Source organism: Dermacentor variabilis, chromosome 11 (genome assembly GCF_050947875.1).
Source record: "Dermacentor variabilis isolate Ectoservices chromosome 11, ASM5094787v1, whole genome shotgun sequence".
Taxonomy (NCBI): Eukaryota; Metazoa; Arthropoda; class Arachnida; order Ixodida; family Ixodidae; genus Dermacentor; species Dermacentor variabilis.
The window spans coordinates 74,239,519-74,263,798 of NC_134578.1; the positions used below are offsets into that span (position 1 = coordinate 74,239,519).

The following is a 24,280-nucleotide window of genomic DNA, read 5'->3' on the forward strand; positions in this document are numbered from 1 at the left end:
GTACCACAGTCTCTTACGATATGAACCCCGACACAGGGACTGTGATGGAACTGGCCCCTCGACTACAGCGCTACACTGACACATGGAATGCTGATTTAATAAATACCGGTAATCGGGAAGTGTTAGCTCTTGAAGTTTTGGTGTCTCCCCACCTCTGTTCAGTCTTGGGGCCCCTTCTATCACATGTACTATGTGTCAGCTAGTATTTAAAGCAACTATAGATTTATTTCTTTTTGGCGAGCTTTGTTAAGCGTCTAACCACTGTTCCAAAGTTACGCTTGGTTCTAGGCGCACCTCCACGTATTTCATATATCCTGAACGTTGTTGCTGATTCAATAGTGAAAATGCCTTATCTACTAAGATTGCGCGCGTGAAGGAAATACTTCTGTACACTCTCGATCGCATTCGAGCGACCGCAATTGCGTCTCTGTGTGCAAGTATTCATGTTTGACGAACCGATGCCTTAATCCATATGTCAAATTCTGGCGAAACATGATTTCGTGCGCAGCCATTGTTGGACTTCTAGTATATCTTTTTCAACGCATGCTCGCCTAATAATGAGTGAGATACGAGAGGTATTTTTGGAACTTCCTTGTTTTTGAAATTACTACTACGTGCCAGTATAGACGCGCTACATTTTCAATGAGTGAATACTGCGAACTGGTCTAGAACTTCTGTTATGCATCTGCTAACGCTTTTAACGAAACATTTTGCTATTAACAACTGTCCTTTAAATCTAGTAGGTTGCAAAAGGCCGCAACCCGGACTTTAATAGGGGGTCTCAAGAATAAGTAAAGTTGAAATACTAGTTAGTGAGCTTTCACTGGCACAAAGGGAAGAAAATTTCAATAAAACCACCCTTATATTTGGAAGCGTATCAAGACTCGGGGTAGCATTTAAAAAGACCTACTACTTCCACACTGGAATCAAGAATACGCTCATGTGCGAATCTTGTGGAACTATAGAGACAATATAACATATCTTATGTCTATGTTTGCCGAACAACGTTAACGTAAACAAGACCGCATTGAAACGGCTGAGCTGTAGACCATTTTCTGAAATGGAAATCCTTGGCGCATGACCGCACGCGTCGATGGCACGGAAAACCAATAAAGCATTGTTGCAGTACCTCAAGTCGACAGGTCTTGACGATTACTTGTAGACGCGCCGAGATCCTTCAATTCTGCAGGAAGCTGGGCTCCCTCTATCTCGTGTAGTTTTCATCCCCGTAGCGCTTCCTCCCATGTAGAGCAGCAAAGCGGACATGCTTCCTGTTAACCTCCCTCGCTTTCCTTCCTTCTTTCTCTCTATCTGCTTCAAAACTTTCAATCTGAGTTCCCCAATGCAAGCTAATACCTACTTCTAGGCTGTTCCTATTGTGGGCCCTTGACGCATGTCAAACCGTCAAACAAACAGTTATTCCAGATGTTTCACATCTCAGGAAGGCGTGTTACCTCCTGCCTTTCACTCCGGTTCACAACAACGCCAAGGAAGAACGTGTGGTTCGAAGAGCGTCGTTGGTCCAAAACTCACGAGGTACCGTAACTCACCTCGCCTTTATCACTGTCATATAGAGTTAGATATTTCATGTTAAATTAAAATCGACGCACCACAAATCCGAAAAGCCGGAACCATCCCATCTAGGTTTCTTTCCTTTCGTAATTCATGCTAGGACAGATGAAGCAGGCCAAAGGCAAAAAGAAAGTGCAAGATCACCGAGGAATGACATGCAATAGAAGAGGAACACGCGGGGTGCTTTACAATTGACGTGACCGGTTCGCTACCTTACACATGGCGAATTATTTGCACGGTAATTTAGGGGTAAACGCAAGATAAATGCGGCTGGCATTTCGTCGCACCTCGTTGAAAAGTCCCGCTTCCATGATTGACACCATGTTCACCACAATGGAATATGGTGATCTTCTTCAACACAGACTCGACCCACACTCCCACACACCTATATATAGACATCTATACATACTATATATATATATATATATATATATATATATATATATATATATATGTATATATATATATGTATATATGTGTAATTAACTGTGTTTGTCCAAGAGGAATTTGGCTTGAAGTGTCATACGAATTGAAATCACTCAACTAAGCAACAACGCTCGTGTACAGATTCAACTTCGGCCAAGAATCTATCTGATGTAACCGAATGCACCAATCCATATATATTACAGGAATCGCAAGGGTGTCGTCGCTATCATTACCCCCGCGTTTGGTGTGTTGTGACCGTGCACCCGTGCACACTAGCGTTGGACCCTCCCGCGTCTAACCGTGCGTGGCTTAGCCATGTCCGGGGAAAAGGTGGATTCTGGGTTCTGAGCCAATGCCGGGTGTTTCGACCCTTACGGCCCAATAAGTGTGGTTGCGAGCGCTGCTATGGGGGTGTACATGAAGCGCCTACCACTTACACTTTCTTTGCGAAAATGAGATGGCCAGAGCAACTTGTGCTTGTGCACATTATCACGGAGGTCGTGCTCTAACCAGCTTATAGTTGCGTGCTTCCAACGCCAACTATGTCTTCGACATCAGTACCGCATGTGTTACACTGCGAAGCACTGCCTTTGGAGAGGAGATACGCGCGCGCCTGTTTCCGTTACTGCAGATACGCAAAATAGAATAGGCGAATGTAAAGAATACGAGAACCCGCTTTACAAAAGCCTCTCTTGCCACATATCTCAAAATCGGTCTGGGATTCGCATATATATATGCAACAGTGTCAAATGCCTCCTTAAGTGAAAATTCCTGGCATTTGTATTCTGCAGCAGTGAAACATCACATAGGGCACAATTGGCTGCGACGCCACGCTACGAACGCGCCTAGACTAATTCCCATTCCCTGCAACGCCACGACGCCAGCGCCCCACGACGGAGCAGAACGGGCGGAATGGGACACGTGCTGCCGCCGTAGCACGACAGTTTTTGCGTGAGGGGAAAGCGCATCGCGGCGGCGCCACATCACCATTGCTCTCGCTATCGGAATCCCACGCTCGGTGCCCGAGCGAGCGAACAAAGCAAGCTGCTGCAGCTGCTTGCTGGCCCAGGCAACATGTACCGCGATTGCTTGCCGGCCTTGATGGGCGCTGCTGCTTCCTCGAACTCTACACGTGTAGGACGTCGGCGGCACGTACCGTTAGCTACGGGGCTACTGTTGCATGCTGGCTCGGGCAGAGCGTACCGTTATAGTTCATTATTCGCAGCGCAGGACTCTAAAGACAACTATCCAGAAAGACAACAACTATGCAGAGCGCAATTGGACAACATTGCTTTCCGAATCACAACTCCCGCTCTCTTTTGCTTGTGAAAGACAACTATGCAGAGTGCAATTGGACAACATTGCTTTCCGAATCACAACTCCCGCTCTCTTCTCGCTTGTGAAAGACAACTATGCAGAGTGCAATTGGACAACATTGCTTTCCGAATCACAACTCCCGTTCTCTTCTCGTGTGTGAAAGACAATTAAGCAGAGTGCAATTGGGCAATAATGATTTCCAAATGACAACTTCCGTTCTCTTCTCGTGTGTGAAGAAGAAGTATTTTAATGATTGGAAAATGGAGAGAGGTCGGCCGGATAATGTTCTATAGTCTCTACAGCACCACACACTGAACAGTCCGGGGAGTCTGTCCGTCCAATAATGTGCAAATATTTGCGCGTGAAGGCGACGCCTAATCGCGTCTGTAAAAGACAACTATGCAGAATGCGATTGGATAATAATGCTTTCTAAACGACAACTCCCGTTCTCTTCTGTGTGTGAAAGACAACTATGCAGAGTGCAACTGGACAATAATGCATTCCAGATGACAACTCCCGTTCTCTTCTCGTGTGTGAAAGACAACTGTGCAGAGTGCAATTTGACAATAATGCTTTCCAAATGACAACTCCCGTTCTCTTCTCGTGTGTGCGTCCATTTATTTGGCGTCTTTATATTATATAATGAACAGCTATCAACTAGCCCAACAAGAAGTGCTTTTATGATGACTATTAAGAAGTCCATAGATGTCCTGTAATTTTTTATGGTAAGCATGCTAACTTATCGTTGAGTGACACTGCAAATAATTTGTTTACATTCTCTTTTGACAGGACTCCTAGAATTTAAGCTGTAATGCATAACGTAAAAATCAAGCATGCCTGCGCCATCAAAGCTATATAGAGGTCTTAGACAACTGAAAAAAATTAACGACTATTGAGTTTGCAACAACCTAAACGTCAACTCAGATCACGATGGCAATAACGATGACAAATTAGGGAGGCTATGGCACTGGCAATACCAAGTGGCGCTCAGCTTCTCTGTGAAATGGATATTTGGGTGTTTGGATAAAGAGGGAGGGGTATCTTGCTTTTCCAAGCCAACACATAATCGGCACCGGTGGTGTGGTGCAAACTCAAAAATGACTTCGAAGTACGACCAGACACGATATCAGCCCATCAGAGCATGGTTTGTCGGTCGCAGCGCCTCCTAATGACGTTCCCCCAAGATTGTGGGCTTCACACTACTACAACTTCACTAAATAATAATAGCCGTTTGCACAAAAAGTGAGACAGCGTTTTCAGTACCAAACGGTAATAATAAGCAGCATTGCACTGAAGAAAGGAACATTTACATTTTTAAAGACGACATGCCTGTGGCTCGAGCTGACCAACAGGCTTCTTGGGTATGCACTTGTTATTGTGTCAGTGTAACCTAGAAATAGCCCTTAAATGCAATTTGAGCTTGTGCTACGTCAGAATTTTCAAAGTCGCCTAACAATACATAATTCGGTAAATTACCAAAAACTCCCATCAAATGAAGACATGAGCTTAGTCTTATTTAAGAATCTATCTTTTTCCCTCAGAAATTACTAAAAACGAGATGCCAACAGCGACGAAACTGGTGGCGTGCCTCATCATTTCTGTCCTGTTTGCAATGAGGTAAGCAAATTGTCCATGCATCCTGTGTTTCCATTCCAAGCGTGCTTGTGCAATGGCTGGTATCGTTTGATAGCGTTTAATTGTGTAATAATCCTTCTCCAAGTGTTACATTCTACAAATTGACCAAACATTTCCCACTCAGAATACCTACGTGCACCTGAGGTTCGTCACAATTAAAAAACCCACAAGTAACGGTGCCGCATTGCTCCCGTAAGTCGGTATTTCCTTCTCCTTGAAGACGGATTGCCTGGGCTCGCGCGGATTTTAAGGCTTGATAGATGCGCTGACGGCGAGCACTTTCAAAGGCTAGTGGTAGCCGCCACTCGTCGAATGCTGCGTGCTTCTCCAGGATAACGCGGGGCCACCCGATTGGTTTCCCAAGAATTAACTGAACAGAAACGAAGCCGGCACAATGCGTGCAAAACCCATTTTTGCCCTTTCTGTCCCAGGCGGAAGCGAAACGTCTCTGATAGCTTACGCACATGGCGTGAGCGCGCGCCTATGCAGCTGCAATCCTTGCGAATGACTCACGCTGCGCAGCAGGCACAGTTGTCAACTCATTAAACAGCCCTTCCTGCAGCTGCTCTGCTGGGAACTGGGTTCCCAGACTGCCACGCTGGGCACAACTGGGTTCTCGAAGTCCAGACTGCCGTCGAGACTAATGAGCCAATGCTAGCTTCGCTAGAAAAATAGAGGCCCTAGTTAGCCCCAAGGTCACATTTACTTCAATCAAGTTATCCAAGACACCCGCATAGCCATATGCTGTCGAGCTTATGCCACATAAAGACATCTTTTGTATAGGGCGGATTGCAAAAAAATTCCGCCAGAACGCTTCTAAGGACGAAGGTCGGTGTTGGTGTGACCAATGTTGTTGAAATGTAGGGATACGCCGTAGTGCCTGCGTCGAAACGCGTATGAAGCCGGCACCAATCTCGTACTTTCTACTGCACCAACTGCGACACCATAAGGAAAACGCGTTAGAAGGATTAAGTGCCGATGAGCATTAAGGTGCACAGGATCATTTTTGACATTGTCAATTCGCAGATACACAGAGACACACATAGATGCCCCATTCGGTATCAAAAAGGTTCATTTCGAACAATCACAGATTGAGTGGCACATACCCCGTAGTCGAAATCGGCGTCAAATATTGTTATTGAAGAGCGCTACATACAAAGTGCGAGATATCCAGTGCGCAGTGACCTATGTCGGCATAAAAGAGGTTTGTTGACGAGTGGCACGTAGGTACATTTCCACATGCTGAGTGACCCAAGAATGTTCGGTGCTTAATTTCAATAACGTGCCCTCGACAAGTGAAACCGATGGGTTTCCCATTCGACCCCGGCTTCCCGTGACCCGGGTTCGTAGGAAAACGGTTAGGTGCATGGACAGATCGACAGTCAGCCCCTGAAAAGTTCATGTATTATCCAAAGAATGGTAATGACATTAGTAGTGCATTTTATTGTTCTTAGTCTTTTTACGGCACTTCGCGTACTTTTACGGGACTTTCAGGAGGTCCGCATGGGCCTCCATTTTCTGACAAACGCTCAGTACTTTGTGATATAAAGTCTATGGTCAAATGAATAAAGTATTAAGCTGCTGCGGCGAGGAAGCCGGTTTGGAACCGACCGTCACACAAACTTGCGTCAATCGGTATGTACCACAGGTCAGCTACAGTTTTAAGTCGACCTCGGGGAAGACACTTTCTCTTGTTGGCTATGATTACAGATTGGGTGTCGTTCTAGAACGAACATATGTGACGTCAACTTAGGTCCCTTGGTGAAGTGACACCCGCGTCACTGTCTTCCGAATATATATTACACAGGCTTCAAGCGATGATATCATGGCGGTGCCACTACCTCGCTCAAGGCGTTCCGAGGGAAAGCACGAGTGAACATCCAGGATTCCTACCCACATTGTATATTATGCACGTTCGTTGGCTTACGCTCGACACTCAAACAGAATATGCTCCGTGATTTCATGTGGGATACAGTTGTTGCAGTGTGGGCTTGTCCGAAGTGGTACCGTAAGTCGTTTCACAAGGCAGTGTTCTATGAACATCGCCTGCATTCACTTACAAAGAGACTTTTACCATTTGACTGTGTCTTAGACCCTATAGCCTGGCCCACGCAACGTACCCGTGCGATGAACTTTTTCTTACATACATAGAAAACGTTGGTCAACTCGACAATCTTTATTTCTACTCTGTCACCCTCGAAAACCTTTACCGTGGAGAATCTGTAACCTCAATGTAGGACGACGTATAGAATGGAGGACTCTACGATTGTACGCCGTTGCCTATCAGTCAGAAAACTCAGTGCTCAACATTTTTTAACTTATTCCTTTTTTTGCTCCTCTCACCTTCTGTGTTTCTCTCCCCAATTGCCTTCCGCACGCAGAGTAGCATGTCAGTGAAGTCTATACGCCGGCTCAAATCTTTGCCTTTCACTAAAGGGTCCTCCTTGTTTCTTAGATATAACGTCGTTTGGCAGTGGCAATATGCTGTGTCACTGACTTTCTTCAGTACTCATGACATCACTGTAGACTTCATTGCGCGATAAGGGCTTGCGGCATTTTCTTATTGCGCTAGGTTTTTTAAAGCGATTCGCGCACTTTTAGGGAGCTATGCATCTATGTATGTTTGTATCTCTCCGCCTGCTTGATTCACTGGGTAGTCCATGGACGAATGAATGGTGCATCGGGTTGAAGTGCTCAGGAAAGACGGTTTGGACCCAACCGTCGAGACCAACCTGAGTCATCGAGTAGGCGGCAATGTGTAGATATGTGCCACTTTTAAATGAACTTTTTCAAGATGACATGAGTCACTGCATATGCAGGACAGGGTAAGTGCCGCTGTTCGAATAAGCTCTAACGCTCACTTTGAACACTGAGAATCTGCTAATCGTTCTGTGCTGGTCTCTAAATAACCTCTGTGATATGAACTTGGGTCGCTGGTTATTTTAGGATAGCTTCAAGTCGACATTAAATAAACGTCTCTGAGGTCAACTTGCGTAAGTAGGCATGCGTCACGTGGATTTAGCCACTATACAAGAAAAAAAGACCCCTTAAATATATCGGATGCGGATCGGAATCCAATCCGCATGACAAGAGTTCCTTCAGCACAAGAACCCGATGACTTAGTTGATCTAAGGTAGTGGAGAATCAGATAAGATAAATAATCTTGACCTACCTTGCTACTACGATGCTCCGACCACCCGTCAACTGTGTTTGTATTTCATCAATTACATCAGTCTGACACCTTCTTTCCTTAAAGTATCTGTCCCTAATGTCACTCCCTTATATTCCGGGCGGAAATTATGTGCTGAGTCCCGTTGTTAACGTTGTATTGGCCAGAATTGTCACCATTCACCATACCATTCATCAGCGTTTCTAAAAGCCTCAGCTGGTGCTTCATATTCAATAACTTCAGCTGGTGCACGTAGCTTATCCCAAATGGCATGACTTTGGCCATCGTCTCTTCCGTCCAAGGGTATGCCGTTCCTGCATTAGTTTCCTGCGATCCTTCGTTTCTCGCTGTATTTCCACATTAAGCATTACAATCGATCGTGATATTACCAAGACGATCACACCTGACCTTCCAGCGCAGGCTGCCAATATCAGGCGCATGTTGATGTCCTATCGTGACATCTTTGACATTTACAATCACTTTTTGAGCCCTCACCGTGTCCAAACTGGAGACGCCAGCCCATCAGACGATGTGCTTATCCTGTATCCCATTGTGAACAGCAAGTAATTCAGCGCGAGGTCGATAGAATGCTCGCGAAAGGCGTCATTGAACCTTCCTGCAGTCCCTGGGCATCACTAGTCGAGCTAGTAAATAAGAAGGAAGGTAGCTAGCGCTTATACGTAGAGTTCCGTCCCTTGAATAATGTCACGCGAAAGGACGTCTACCTTCTGTGAGAATCCATGACGTACTCAACTGTGTCCATGTATGTACCTCCATCTCCATCGAAATACGGTCAGGAGACAGGAGGGCTTGCATAGATCTCCTGGACAGCGAAAAGACCGTACTCATTACACCGGGCAGACTTTTTCAATTTACGATGATGGTATTTGGATGGTGCAAAGCCAAATTACGTCGCTACCAACGTTTGAAAGCATGATGGACTCTCTCTTTCGTGGCTACAAATGGTTCAAAAAGCTTTTTTGTCTAGGTGACGTCATCTTTTTTCTCTGTCATTTCCGAGTCACCTTACACGCTTGTCGATAGATCTTGATGTTTATCGGTGAGCAGGCCAACAGCTAAACCCATCAATATTGTCACAGCTACAAAACTGTTTACACGATGTACTTACACGATGAGTATATAAACAGCAACCGAGAATTCCCAGAGGCTGTTGCCACTTCGTCGTCTTCACCATCGGCAACCTTGTCCACTTTTCGCTCCATAACAGGACCCCTGGCAGAAAAAGCACCATCTCGGTGCTTCAAACGGGGCCGTCGGTAAGCGCATAGTAAGGCTTAAGCCGAGGGACATGTACGGCGTCAGGTCACGTGGAACTGGGTGGCACGACGGAGGTCACGGGGATTATCTCGTAAGTGACATTGGTGACTTGACGTAGAACACGGTGAGGGGCTTTGTAGCACGGAAGGAGCCCCTGGGAGAGCCCCGCTCGGCGGCAAGGGGACCAAAGTAGCACGAGATAGCCCGATGAAAAATATTTGTCACGATGGCGGTGATTGTAATTGTGCCGATAAAATTCATACAATGCCAACAGACGAGCACGGGCAAGCTGGCGCGCACGGTTAGCGTGGGCGATGGCGTCGCGGGCATACTCGGTCCTCCAATCCTGTATCAAGTGGACTGAATTGTGCAATTGTAATACAGGTTCACGACCGAAATGTGAAAGGGGGAATATCCAGCAGTATCGTGGCGTGATAAATTATAGGCGAACGTGACATAAGGGAGAGCCACATCCCAGTCCTTGTGGTCGGGGGAGGCGTATGTTGATAGCATGACAGTAATGGTTAGATTAAGTCGCTCAGTAAGGCGGCTGGACTGGGGATGATAGGAGGTGGCCAGTTTGTGCTTGGTAGAACATGAGCGTAGGATATCGGCGATGACATGGGAGAGGAAAGTGCGGTCCCGGTCAGTAAAGAGCTGTCGAGGGGCGCCATGTACTAAAATGATATCCCGTAGGAGGAAATCTGCGACGTCGGTTGCGCAGCTCGTGGGAAGTGCCCGAGTGATGACATAGCCCATAGCGTAATCAGTAGCGACAGCGATCCACCTGTTGCCGGAGCTAGACTCGGCGAAAGGGCCAACGAGATCCAAACCCACGCGAAAGAACAGCTCAGGTGGAATGTCGATCAGCTGTAAGTACGTGGCAGCAAGCGTTGTTGCCTTTTTGCGATGTTGACAAGGCTTACAAGCAGCTAAATAATGCCGTACGGAGCGTGCGAGGCCGGACCAGTAGAAGCGGCGGCGCACGCGGTCGTAAGTGCGAGCAAACCCAAGGTGTCCGGAAGTTGGGGCGTCGTGAAGCTCCTGAAGCACGGTTGAGCGGAGGTGTTGAGGAACGACAAGGAGAAAGGGAGGACCATAAGGATGAAAACTGCGTCGGTACAATATCCCGTCGTTGAGGACGAACCACCATAATGATGAATCAGTAGGAGCCGATTCTACTCGGTCAATGAGGATCCTCAAAGTAGCGTCATGGCGTTGCTTGTTGGCCATGTCCAAAAGCTGGGAAACGGAAAGAACACTTTCGGAAGCGTCCATGCCGGCGTTGGTGGGCGTATGTAAAGGGTAACAGGACAAGCAGTCAGCGTCCCTGTGTAGGCGACCAGACCTATGCACCGCCGAATAGGAATACGCTTGCAGCCGCAAAGCCCATTGTCCAAGCCTCCCTGTAGGATATTTTAACGACGAAAGCCAACAGAGTTCGTGGTGGTTCATTTCAATAGATAGAGAGAGAGAGAGAGAGCAAATGATAAATGAAAGGTACGGAGGTTAACCAGGACTGAGCCCGGTTGGCTACCCTACACTGGGGAAAGGGAAACGGGGACGGAAAGATTAAAGAAAGAAGAGAAAGTCCACCGGGGATGTCGTTCAGTCACTCAGTCCGGATCACAGACGCTGACTCAGTCCTGTATCCTTCAAATATCGCAGCAGCGCTTTTGTGGCCTTTTGTAGCTGCGATATGCGAGGCCATGGTCCCAAGATCTTGTTCAAGATGAACGGTTTTCTATCTAACTGGTTGAGATCTGTGCAGAGATCTTGTCTTTCATTTTCAAATGATGGGCAGTAGCACAGTAGATGGTCTATAGTTTCTTCGACACCGCAGGCATCGCACTCGGTGCTATCAGCCATTCCAATTAAAAACGTATATGCATTCGTGAAGGCGACGCCCAAGCGTAAGCGGCACAGCATTGTTTCCTCATTACGCGGAAGCCCTGGTAACAGCCGCAGTTGCATAGATGGATCGAGGGAATACAATCGATGTTGAGTGAAATCAGGTGTGTGCCACTTCTCCAATGTCATACGGTGCGCTAGCTTGCCTAAGTGTTGGGCTGCGTCAGTACGCGATAAAGGTATAGAAACAAGGGTTGCTCCATCGTGTGCTTTCTTAGCAGCTTCGTCAGCGAGGTCGTTGCCGGAGATACCGCAATGGCCAGGCAGCCACTGAAACACGACGTCGTGCCCTTTCGCAATCATGTGATGGTGCATTGCTCGTATCTCAAATACGAGTTGTTCACAGGACCCGCGACGAAGAGATGACAGAAGACATTGCAAGTCCGCCTTTGAATCACAGAATATTGCCCACTGATTAGCCGGTTGGTTGTTAATATAATCAACGGCACCTCGGAGGGCAACAAGCTCCGAACAGGTCGATGTTGTCAAGTGAGAAATTTTGTATCGGATGCTTAGTGATCGTGATGGTATAACCACTGCCCCGGTGGAGCTGGTCTGGGTGGAAGAGCCATCCTTATATATGTGGACTCGGTCAAAGTAGAAAGTGTGCAAACAATCCAGAGCTGCTTGCTTCAAGGCCAAGGTAGGCAGGTCGTTCTTCTTTCTTATCCCTGGAACCGTAAGACGCACTTGAGGTTGTTTTAAACACTACAAAGCTGAGGGTGAACGTGCTGATAGTGTGAACCCCGATGGTAGGGAGGCACGATGCTTGCTGACCTCGTTGGAGAAGGATGCCTGTGGTCGTCGTTCTGGCAGACAGGCAAAAAGCTTGATTGAATCCTTGAAATAGGACGAACATGGGCCCTAAGCGTGTCGGTGCTGTATAGATAGGGCTGAAATTTCGCCGCTGCCAACACAACGGCCAAACATTCGCGCTCGGTAAAAGAGTACTTCCGCTGCGCAGGCGAAAAAAGACGGCTAGCGTACGCGATGACACCATCATGGCGATGTTGAACTTGTGCCAAGACGGCACCGATTCCGTGACCACTGGCATCGGCGCTCCCCTTTGTAGCGGCTGAAGGAGCGAAGTGTCCTAGAATCGGTGGGGTGGTGAGAATGGTGGTAAGGCGAGAAAATGCGGTGGCCTGAGAGGATCCCCTCGAAAACGTTACACTTTTCTTCAGGAGATCTGTGAGAGGGCGTGCTATGCTGGCAAAATCTTTAACAAAGTGGCTCAAGTAAGAGCAAAGGCCCACGAAACTTCACAAGTATTTTGCGGACCGTGAAACAAGAAACTCTTTCACGACGTGAATTTTCTCTGGGTCCGGTCGGATGTCAGTCGCATTGACATGTGCAAGAACAGTAATTTCACGGTGGCCAAAGTTACATTTCTTGGAGTTCAGCTGTAGATCGGCCTTACGAAAAACAAGAAGTACAGCTGAAAGGCGCTGAATATGTGTGCTGTGTAAGGGCGAGAACACAATAACATCATCTACGTGGCAGAGATAAGTCTACCACTTGAATACTCGGAGTAATGAGTACACCATACGCTCAAACGTAGCCGGAGCGTTGTATAGCCCAGAAGGCATAACTTTGAATTTGTAAAGACCATCAGGCGTTATAGCGGCGGTCTTTTCACGATCTAGATCATCGACAGCGATTTGCCAATATCCGGACCGCGATTGACGAAAAATACTGTGCCCCGTATAGGCAATTGAGCACGTCATTGATACGAGGTAGTGGGTTGACGTCTTTCTTTGTTATGCGGTTGAAGTGGCGGTAATCGACGCAGAATCTCCATGTACCAACCTTTTTGACCAGCAGGACAGGGGACGCCCAGGGACTTGACCATGGCTCAATTACGTCTTTCGCTAGCATCTTGTCTACTTCCGTTTTGATGACATGACGCTCCGAAGCTGAAACTCGGTAGGGTCGCCGATGGATGGGTGGATTATCGCTTGTATGTAACGATGTTTGACAAGTTACGTCTGGCCTAAGGGTTGATTGTTCAGGTCGAATATGTCCTTGTAGAGAAGCAGTAGACTGCAGAGCTGTTCAGTCTCCGCAGGAGTGAGATTCGGGGTGATCATTTTCCTAATGTCAGTACATTTGGCAGACCGGAAAGGCTCACAGGCAGCCTCGACGGCAAAAGCCTCAATGCAACTAACTTCCAAAGGAGTGATTGTAGCCAGGGTGATATCCTTACGCAGAATTTGTTTAGGAAGCCCCAAATTCACCACAAGGAGATACGTGTGATTGTCCGTGACCCTCACTATTGTGTACGGGACAGTAACGTTGTCGGTGAGAACGATGACAGTTATTGGAGTGGAGATGTAATCACCATCGAAAGTGTTGCAGAAGGCGACATTTCGATGTATATCAGGGCCTGTGGTGGAACGCGCACAAAATGAGTCGGTCTCAGGCGAATTTCATGGGGTGTCGGAGGAACGTTCAGCCGAGGCAGGTTAAAAAGAACAGTATTTGAGGAACAATCGATGAGCACTGAATGGGCGGAAAGGAAGGTCTACGCCTAGTATGAGGTCATGGGGCATTGGTCAAGCACAGTGAAAAGGACGACAGTATGGTGGCCGGAAATGCTCACACGTGCACTGCACTTTCCGACCGCGGTCACCGTGCTACCGTCGGCGATTCGTACGAACGGAATAAAGGCAGGTGTAATAATTTTTTGAAATGGCGGCGTAGGCGGCTCCTCATAATCGATATGTGTGCTCCGGTATCTATGAGTGCTGTGACGGGTGTGCCATGAACTTGGACATCAAAATGATCATGTCTCGTAAACAGCGTCAAAGGAGGATTTTGCGTCGAATCCGACATTGCAGCACCATATTGAGGTGCCGCATCGCATAGTTTTCCTGCTGGGACGCTCCTGTGTAGGTCGGCGACGGCGAGTGGTGAAACTGGGTTTGACGTAACTGGCGACTTTGAGGCGAGGGCGACAGAGCATAGCGGCCAGTCGAGGTAGGGGCGACGGAGGAGTCGTCGAACCGACGGGGCAAAGAACTTCGGGGCGAACTTGAATTCCGGAAGGTCTTTCGAGCAGCTGATGGCCAACAGCTTCGGCAGTGAGGGGAAACGTGACCGATTCGGCCGCAGCAGAAAAAGATCGGCTTGTCGTCAGGTGTACGCCAGCTCGATGGATTCGTGGTAGTGTAGGGATAACGGACACTGCGGTGGACTGCGATAGGACCGAGGCATAGGAGCAGGGCGGGTGTCAGGGCGGCTCAAGGTGCAGGCGCTGGGAGACCCATATTAGCGATTTTCTGGCGAACCACACACTGGATCAGCGATTTTGTCTCAGCAGTGTTATTCCAAGACGTCTGTTGAGGCGAGGCAGGATACGCTGCCTCGAGTTCGTGGCGTACAATTCGGGTCGCGTTCACACTCGTGGTGGCGAGCTAGAGTGGTGGGGTCGGTACAGCAAGAGGTCGCTGCAGTATTTGGAAGCCATGTAAACTGATTGTATATGCGGCTACTCTTCCCCTGCTCGAAACGGCGGCATTCCTTCACGATGGCGCCGACAGTCGATAAGTTTCTAAAGACCAGAAGATTGAATGCATCCCCCGCGATGCCTTAGATAATGTGTCAGACCTTGTCAACCTCTGACATGGACGTGTAGATTTTATGACAAAGGGCTAGGACGTCCTGAATTTAGGAGACATAAGACTCGGTAGCAATTTGGGCACGCGTCGCGAGTGGTTGCTTGGCGGCTAATTGTCGACTGGTCGGATTACCAAAAACGTCTGACAACAAGTCCCAGCTTGTTAGCTCTTATTCGTGCGTGTAATACCACGTTCGCGGCGTTCCATCGAGGTAAAACACGGCATTGGTGAGCATTTTGGTCAGATCCCTCCTGCTCACCTTGCTGACGTACTCATACATCTACAACCATTCTTCTACGTCAACAACATCGAGGCCGGTGAACTTTCCGTGGCCTTGTGGCTGAAGTAGAGCAACATACTGGGTATGCGCAGTCGGCATTACAGCTGTAGACGCGTTGCCTTTCACTGGAAGCATGGTTCCAGGCTTTCGTGAGACGTCCGCTTTCAGAGATACATGGCGATGACGCGTACCCGGCCCGTCCACCAATATGTCACAGGTATAAAACTATTTACATGATCTATTTGTATAAACAGCAGCCGAGAATACTCAAAGGCTCTTGCCACTTCGTCGTCTTCACCGTCGACAACCTTGCCCTCTTTTACCACCGTAAGAATATGCTATTTTGGCCTTCGTGAAATTGTGCTAAACAACCTTGTCAGTGCTCATGGCGTACAGGCTGATTCCGACAAAATTTTGGGGGTAAAAATTTTCCAGCACCACGTTCAGCCAAACACTTCGGGAGCATCGTAAGCCTATGTTCCTAATTTCGGCGCTTTCGCCAGGAACAAGCCGATATGGACCGTCCTTAAAACCACACTCCTGAAGAAACATATATGATTTTTGGGGGGTCCTGAACAAGCTGGCGGCATTCGCACACTCATCCATTACTTATCAACCCACCCATTTATGCCCATTTTCACCCGCCCACGGTCACTATAGTTCGTACCGACACCAGGGGACACGGCATGGGCGCTGTCTTCGAACAGAAGCTAGACGGTTAAGATCGGATCATCGCTTAATCCACTCATCTCCTCTATCCTTCAGAGCTCAAGTTTTCTATCACTCAACGGGAATGTCTCGCTTTATTTTGGGTGGTTCCAAATTGCATCCATACTTGTTTGGCCGCATGTTTTTGGTCATGGCAGATCACCATGTAGTATGCTGCTTGTTTTTTCCGTAAATGATCCACTGGACGAATTGTTCGCTGGGCATTGAAGCTTCAGGAGTATACCTGTGATGTAAATTACAAGTCTGGCCGCATGCACCTGGATGCCTACTGCTTCTCCCGTCATCCTGTGGATCCTCACCACTCTGCAGCCCATTATGCCGTCAGGTGCGCCCTCGCCATCCATGACATTAGCGATATGCAGAAGGCACAGCTGAATGATGCAGGCTTCCCCTCCATATTCCACCAACTATTGTCTCACCACTCAGACCCATCTCTCCACCTGCTTAAGCTCTGTGACATTATTCCCTACCATCACAAAACTAGCTCAGCCTTTCTTCTTGCACTTCCTAGATCTCTTCGTTCCACTGTGGTCGAATAGCTACACGATGCCCCAACCGCTGGACATGTCGCAGTGTCCCATACACGCGCTTGGACCATTCTGTATGTCAGGATGTTCCTGCTTATGAGTCCTGCTAGTGCCGCAAGCATAAGTATCATATGGATAGAATTGAACATGCTCTCAGGAACGGAAGAAGCCTAAAAACAGTGAAGAAGAACAAAAAATTGGCAAGAATCAGATGTATGCGTTAAGAGACAAAGCCGGCAATATCATTACTAACATGGACGAGATAGTTCAAGCGGCTGAGGAGCTCCATAGAGATTTATACAGTACCAGTTACAGCAACGACAATAATGGAAGAGGGGATAGTCTAGAGGAATTCGAAATCCCACAGATAACGCCGGAAGAAGTAAAGAAAGCCTTGGGAGCTATGCAAAGGGAGAAGGCAGCTGGGGAGGATCAGGTGACAGCAGATTTGTTGAAGGATGGTGGGCAGATTGTTCTAGAGAAACTGGCCGCCCTGTATACGCAATGCCTCATGACTTCGAGCGTACAGGAATCTTGTAAAAACGCTAACATTATCCTATATCATAAGAAAGGGGACGCCAAAGACTTGAAAAATAATAGTCTGATCAGCTTACTGTCCATTGCCTACAGAGTATTTACTAAGGTAATTACAAATAGAATCAGGAACACCTTAGACTTCCGTCAACCAAAGGACCAGGCAGGATTCCGTAAAGGCTACACAACAATAGACCATATTCACACTATCCATCAGGTGATAAAAAATGTGCGGAATATAACCAACCTTTATATATCGTTTTCATTGATTACGAGAAAGCGTTCGATTCAATCGAAACCTCAGCAGCCATGAAGGCATTGTGGAATCATGGTGTAGACGAGCCGTATGTAAAAATACGGAAAGATATCTATAGCGGCTCCACGGCCACCGTAGTCCTCCATAAAGAAAGCAACAAAATCCAAATAAGTAAGGGCGTCAGGCAGGGAGATACGATCTCTCCAATGCTATTCACAGCGTGTTTACAGGAGGTATTTATATACCTGGATTGGGAAGAATTGGGGATAAGAGGTTATGGAGAATAACCTCTTATCTACTTGCGACTCGCTGATGATATTGCCTTGCTTAGTAACTCAGGGGACAAACTGCAATTCATGCTCACTGACCTGGAGAGGCAAAGCCGAAGGGTGGGTTTAAAAATTAGTCTGCAGAAAACTAAAGTAATGTTCGACAGTCTCGGAAGAGAACAGCAGTTTAGGATAGGTAGTGAGGCAGTGGAAGTGTTAAGGGAATACATCTACTTAGGACAGGTAGAGACAGCGGATCCGGATCATGAGACTGAAATAATCAGAAGAATAAGAATGGGCTGGGGTGGGTTTGGTAGACATTCTCAGATCATGAACAGCAGGTTGCCATTATCCCTCAAGAGAAAAGTTTATAACAGCTGTGTCTCACCAGTACTCACGTACGGGGCAGAAACCTGGAGGCTTACGAAAAGGGTTCTACTTAAATTGTGGACGACGCAACGAGCTATGGAAAGAAGAATGGTAGGTGTAACGTTCAGGAATAGGAAAAGAGCAGATTGGGTGAGTGAACAAACGCGGGTTAATGATAGCTTAGTTGAAATCAAGAAAGAGAAATGGGGGGGGGGGGCATGGGCAGGACACGTAATGAGGAGGGAAGATAACCGATGGTCATTAAGAGTTACGGAATGGATTCCAAGGGAAGGGAAGCGTAGCAGAGGACGGCAGAGTGTTAGGTGGGCGGATGAGATTAAGAAGCTTGCAGGGATAACATGGCCACATTTAGTACATGACCGGGGTAGTTGGAGAAGTATGGAAGAGGCCTTTGCCCTGCAGTGGACGTAACCAGGCTGATGATGATGATGAGTGCCAGAAGGCCCCGTCCTTGTTGCCCGCCGGTCTTCTTCAACCTATCGAGATCCTAACTGTTCCGTTCTACCACGTGGGTCTGGATTTGGTTGGACAATGCCCGACTTTGACGGGGAACTACAGGATTGCCATGGTCACTGAATACACCACATGGTGTGCCATCATACGAGCATAGCTAACAAGCTGTGCCGCTGAGGTAGCCAACTTTCTGCTTCACGATGTCAATACCCACCAAGGCGTGCCACGACAGTTTCTGACTGATCCCGGTCATTCATTTCTTTTGAAAGTCGTTGACAACAACCTACGTTCTGTTGCATGCGTCGCAAGATGACCGTAGCCTGTCGTCTACAAACCAATAGGCTTACTAAATTGATAGTCGCACGCTGACAACGATGCTCTCTACGTAAATTTCCACAGATTAACGTGAATGGGACAGCCCTTTGTCGTTTGTGACATTTGCGTACAATTCCACCCACCACGACATCACAACATTTTCTGCTTTCTGCCCCTTGTTTCGCCGCCACCCAACGCTGCCTTTTGAGATTGTCTTGCCAGCAGGTATCTACTTTCCTGCAGAGTACGTGCGCGATGTTGGCACTCTGGCTCAAGTAGCTCGTCAGATACACGGGAACATCTCTCTTTCTCGCAGATATCCCAAAAGCCCCGCTATGACAGCCTCCACAAACCCATTCACTTCTCTCCAGGCTCTTACGTCCTTGTTTGGACGCCATCCCGCCACCTGGCTCTAACTTCTTAGCTTCCGTTTTGCTACTCTAGCCTTTCTACGGTTTTCTGCCTGCTCTGTCCAGTCACATGTGCGATCATCCCGGTGGACGGTAGCATGTCAACGTCCGTACCACCTTGCGATATCACGCACATCGCCTCTTTGAAGCCCTATTTCTCTGACAACATTTCCTTTGTCTAAGCGCCGAGACTGCGCTACCACCGGCGGGGGCCATATGTTACTATTCATTTTCTTACATTGGAGAAAGGTAAGGCAAAGGGATGAACACTGAACTCCATCACAATATTAGGAGAAACTTCCTCGAAAATGCCTCGTATGTGGCAAGGGAAAACAAATCTGTCATAGTATTGTATCGTGGGATATAAGCGGCTTAATTGGGTTCATGCACGTACTTCAAGTTGTTGTTGCTTCATATAAACCTTTGACTGCTGTTAACTCTGTCATTTTCTGTTCTCCGGGCCTGCCACAAAGCCCAGCTGTGAATGCATCTTCGGGATCACGATGGTACAGGAGTGACTGCTGGCGACATGTAAGTACACAAAGTGAATGTGCAGTGCCATAAATTTTCTTGGGCAGTGCGCTTACTTTCGAAAGGCTTCTGTACAAATATTTTCGTCAGACAATACAATAGTGCACCGAATTATTTGTAGTTCTTGTACTTCTGCTATACGTTTTCGTTTAATGTGAATTTTATAGTATCAACCACTCTAATTTGCAGTAATTGTTAGACGTACTTAAAATAAGCAATAATAATGTTGGTTGTACCAGTAGGCAACTAAGAATTGCATAAAAGTAAGAAAGATGCGAACTATGTTACGTACATGGTAAAATTACGGAGCCGAATACGAAGATATTGCTAATGCACACGTGGCTGGTCACATAAGAAGAACAAAATATTGAAAGTCCTGAAGCACTCCCCCCTTGAGCTAGGAAAAAAAAGTAAAGCCAGTTCCACGCACTGTGAAAGCTGTCAAAATAGCGAAGCCGGTGGTCATTTTCTCAAGTTTGAACTCGTGTATAGCGTGACTTTAGTGAAAGTCTTTTGTCTCATTGGCGACGTTTTGCAAGATTTGAGAATCGGTTTCGGATTGCGCAAGCTTGTGAGTTACGTTAGGTTGTGATCAAACCGCAGTGTATCACACACATTGAAATGCGGCCACACTCATGGTCGAATAATCTCTCTCATTCGACATCTTTGCTCTGCCTCCCATTCTCGACGTTGGGGGTTAGCTTACCTCTACTGGCGCTTGCCTTCTCTTGAACTGGGGAGTTGGCTGGCCTCCACCCGCGCATGGCTTGCGCTTCCTGTTCTCCATCCTCGGCGGTAGCGGCTTTCCTCCGCTAGTGGTTTGCTCTTGCTTCCCGCTCTCCAAGCTTGCGATCTGCGCGACGTTGGTGCTGCAGCTGTCATGCGAACTCCCGCTGCCGCTCGCGGCGAGCGCAATCCATGGAGCGCTAGGGAGCGAGCCGGCAATACACCAGCTCCTATACCCCTCTCCGCAACCCTACCACCGTGCGCGCTCTGACTGATCCGCTCTTCCCCCTCCAAACGGGCTGTCTTATTGGCCTGCTACCATCCGTGTGGGGCACCGGAATAGATGGATCGATGTTATGAGCGTCCCCTTTAGAACGGGGCGGTGAGTCGTGCCACTAAGCTCTTGCTATTATACTGAGTAATATCCTACCTAGATTAAAAGGAAAAAAAAGAAACAAAACACTATGAGTTCCCACAACCAAATTTTCTAACCCCCTATTGCGAACTTTGCTTCTGTACGTGTCTGTTTTTTCTCGTTTCCCCACTTTTATTCCACCAATCTCCCAATCGCCCCTTCCTAATCTCTATTGCTGACATGTTTACTTTTCCCCTGCTCTCATTGAACCTAAGGGCTTCATGGACGCCAATGGTGCCTAAAAGAACCGCTGAGCAGATGTCTTCACATTCGAATAAAACATGCTCCATCGTTTCCCTAGCTTTACCGCAGCAAACACATGCTTCTTCTTCCATCTTATATCTCGATTTATAGGTGCGTGTTCTAAGGCATCCCAATTTCGCTTCGAGAAGTAGTGAGCTCCTCTTTGAGTTATAAATTTTTTCGTTCCTGATTTCGTTGTTTCCTCTTAAGTAGTTACTCATGGCAGGTTTCTTTTCCATTGCCGCGACCCATGAGATTATTTCAGCATCTCTGACTTACCTCTATTAGCCTCCGCGTGCCCTCTGGTGGTGAGCTCCGGATCCTGCACCCCCCCCCCCCGCCCCCTCCCCCGAAGTTACCTAGAAAAAAATATAAGGCCGCCACATCAACTCCTCTCCTTGTAAATACGTCACGAGAGTCGGATGGTAGCGACGGATGGGGGGAGCGCTGCGTTTTTACGACGCGGCGCCCGTTCTGAAAACAAATTTTCTCCGTGACTGCAACGCTAGAGCACCAACGTGTGGAGCTTTTTCTTGGTGGCTTTGGTGGCGCATGCTGCACTGTAAGCGCGATTGCTTTTCTTCAACTGTGCACGGTTCGTCGTACACGGAAGTGCAACGATGCCTGGCAGTTTTGCGCACCAAACTGCAAATCCAATTATGTCGGAGGACAAAGTGTCCGAGTGCACAAGTTGCCATCTGACCGAGCCACTCGGGTAGAATGGACGAGAGCTGTTCCTCGGAAGGATTTCTCGCCAACGAAGTACACAGTGGTGAGCATTTCTACTCTCTGTTGTTATTCTGGGTTCCCAGACGAATAGGTTTCGTCGGCATAGTGCGCAATGCATCTGTGCAGGCGTGCACGATAGATGGGTCTCTGCACCTGTCGACGGGCTTGTAATTTCCACATTTTCATCGAGCTTCATACCTGTAACGGTTTTTTTTTATTTCAGCTCGGTGAAAAACATTTCTTGCCATCGGATTACTTGAAGACGACATGTTAAACGGACGTCAAGACAGGAAAAGTGCTCGAAGTTGCCACGAAAAACATTCTTCTGAAGAAAACTGCTGTTCCGAGCTAGTTTCCGAATTGCCTTGCCTATTTATCGCGTCCGCAAGCGTGCGTTCGAGAAGCGCCGGGTGCGAAAAGAGCGCGCTTGGAAGCCCATCTTTTCTAAAAGCAATAATACTTTCTCAGCAAACCCAAGCAGGAGAGGACGCCAAAAATGTGGTTGGTAGCTTTGCGGACTTGCTGAACGCCTTGCCAAGCTTTCAGAGTTCGGACTTCTGGACAGTTCTGAACAAGGGCTCCAAGGTTTTCTTTTTGGACTTGTCACTTCAATCTGCTCCTGCAGTCCGTACTTTGGTGATCGTGTCCACAGACCTGCGCGTCGAAGTACTTTTTCGTGAAATGGGTGTGCGAAAGTGTGGTGATGTGTTAGTTCCTGAAAAGCTGTGCGACTTGAGTGATTTGAAAAGTCTGTTACACATGGTCGAACAGACACATAAGGATATCAGCACTGAGCATTCTGAAAAGGCCCGTCATCTACTGATATTGGTTTCGACACTGCTAGAGGAAGTTAGTGGAACCCATTTCACATGCGAGCTGCAAGAATGACATTTTTGAGTGCTTATATTCTTGAATAGCCCAGTTGATCTTGTTTTGAATAATGCTGGCCGATATCCCCCCGATTTATTGGTTTTTGCTAGGCTTTTGTTCACAATTTCACCTCATGCATACAGATTCCCGAGAAGTTCGATGAAGCTTAAGATGCCGCATCCTGATACGACCAGAACACTGTGTTCATCGTACGATGTAAGCCCTGAAACGGAGCAGCAAGAACGTAGCTTTCTTTCCTATGCAAAGCGTATTGTGACACACATATAGAGCATGAAAAGACTGTAACCTTAATGATTGATGAGGTTCACCTTCAATCATTTTTTTATTACAAGGCTGGCTTTATGACTAGTGCTGCAGTAATTTCATTGAGTGCAGCAAAAACTGCCCCCGTATTTATGATACAGAGCCTGCTTTCTTCAAACAAGGATGTTGTACACATTCCTCCTATGGCACAAATCGATGCTAAGGCGCTGCACGACTTCCTTGGGAATATTGTTCTTCATCTAGAGGCATCTGGTTTTAGAATAATCGCAGTGATCTCGGACAATAACTCCATAAACAGAAAAGCTGTGTCCTAGTTCGCTAAGACGGCAAGCGTCAGCATTGTTTATCAGCATCCTGCTGACCGATCACGACCCCTGTTTATCGTGGTGGACCCAGTTCACATACTAAAGTGTATAGGAAATAGCTGGCTGAATCAAAGAAACATTGGCAAATGCATGTACTTTCCTCAACCGAAGAGTCATGAGGCTGACCCAAAGATACTCACAGCAACTTTTAAGCTATTATGCCAGTTCCATGAAGCTGAAAAGCATGAGCTCTTCAAGCTAGCACCAAGGCTCACTTTGAAGGCACTGAGCCCATAGCACATATAACGACATGGAACAGCAGAACGTTAAACTGGCCTTAAAATTTTAAACTCCCTTACTGCTGCTGCTCTCAGGGTCGCAACGTTCCAGCATGCAAATGAAACATCTCAATATGTCGACACCATTTTGACTTGGTGGAACATTGTTAACGTCAAGACGCCAAGAAAAGGACAGCGGTTGCGAGATCAGTTGCAAGGTCCAAGAGAACTCTAAGAACTTCATTTCGAGTATCTTCTTCTCGGCAAATTTCAAACTGATAGCTTGGAGGATCGCTTTGGAAAGTACCAGCAGTTATCTGGTGCCAATTACCACTTATCTGTAAGGCAGATATATGAATCTGAAAACCAATTGCGTTTGCAGGAGGTTCTGGGCCTGCCAGATTTGGACTTGCCACTATTACCGAGCGCGAGCACGTTGGAGACAAGTGTAAATTCAGGAAACGGCCAGTTTCATGCCACTGTGACCGACTCTGACATTGAGAAAAAAACGTCAAGGCTACCGGCACTCACCTATGTTGTCGGCTCTTGTCCCCATGCAGCACTAAGAAAAGTTGACATGCGCATCTTGCGGCGAAAGTCTTGTGATGCAAGACGTCGATCTAGATGATCCTGACAATGCATTAATCACGAAGATGATGAGGGGTGGCCCGAAGTTTCCACGAGCAGTTGCAGGTAATGCTGTACTCTTTACTGAAATTATATTGGACAAGCTCAGGACACCAGAATATGCCGTACGATTTTTCAGCCTTCCTAAGCAGAAAGATACTCTTGTCGGCCTTGTGTTCG

At 47.4% G+C, this 24,280-nt stretch overlaps 1 protein-coding gene across 1 annotated transcript in view; it reads left to right on the forward strand.

Moving 5' to 3' along the window:
• Nucleotides 1–24,280, forward strand: part of LOC142564512 (uncharacterized) — a 52,753-nt gene that overhangs the window by 22,072 nt on the left and 6,401 nt on the right. Inside the window, exons 3-4 of the mRNA XM_075675531.1 lie at nucleotides 4,857–4,932; nucleotides 19,565–19,622. Coding sequence (XP_075531646.1) covers nucleotides 4,857–4,932; nucleotides 19,565–19,622 — 134 coding nt within the window. The remainder of the gene's footprint in view (nucleotides 1–4,856; nucleotides 4,933–19,564; nucleotides 19,623–24,280) is intronic.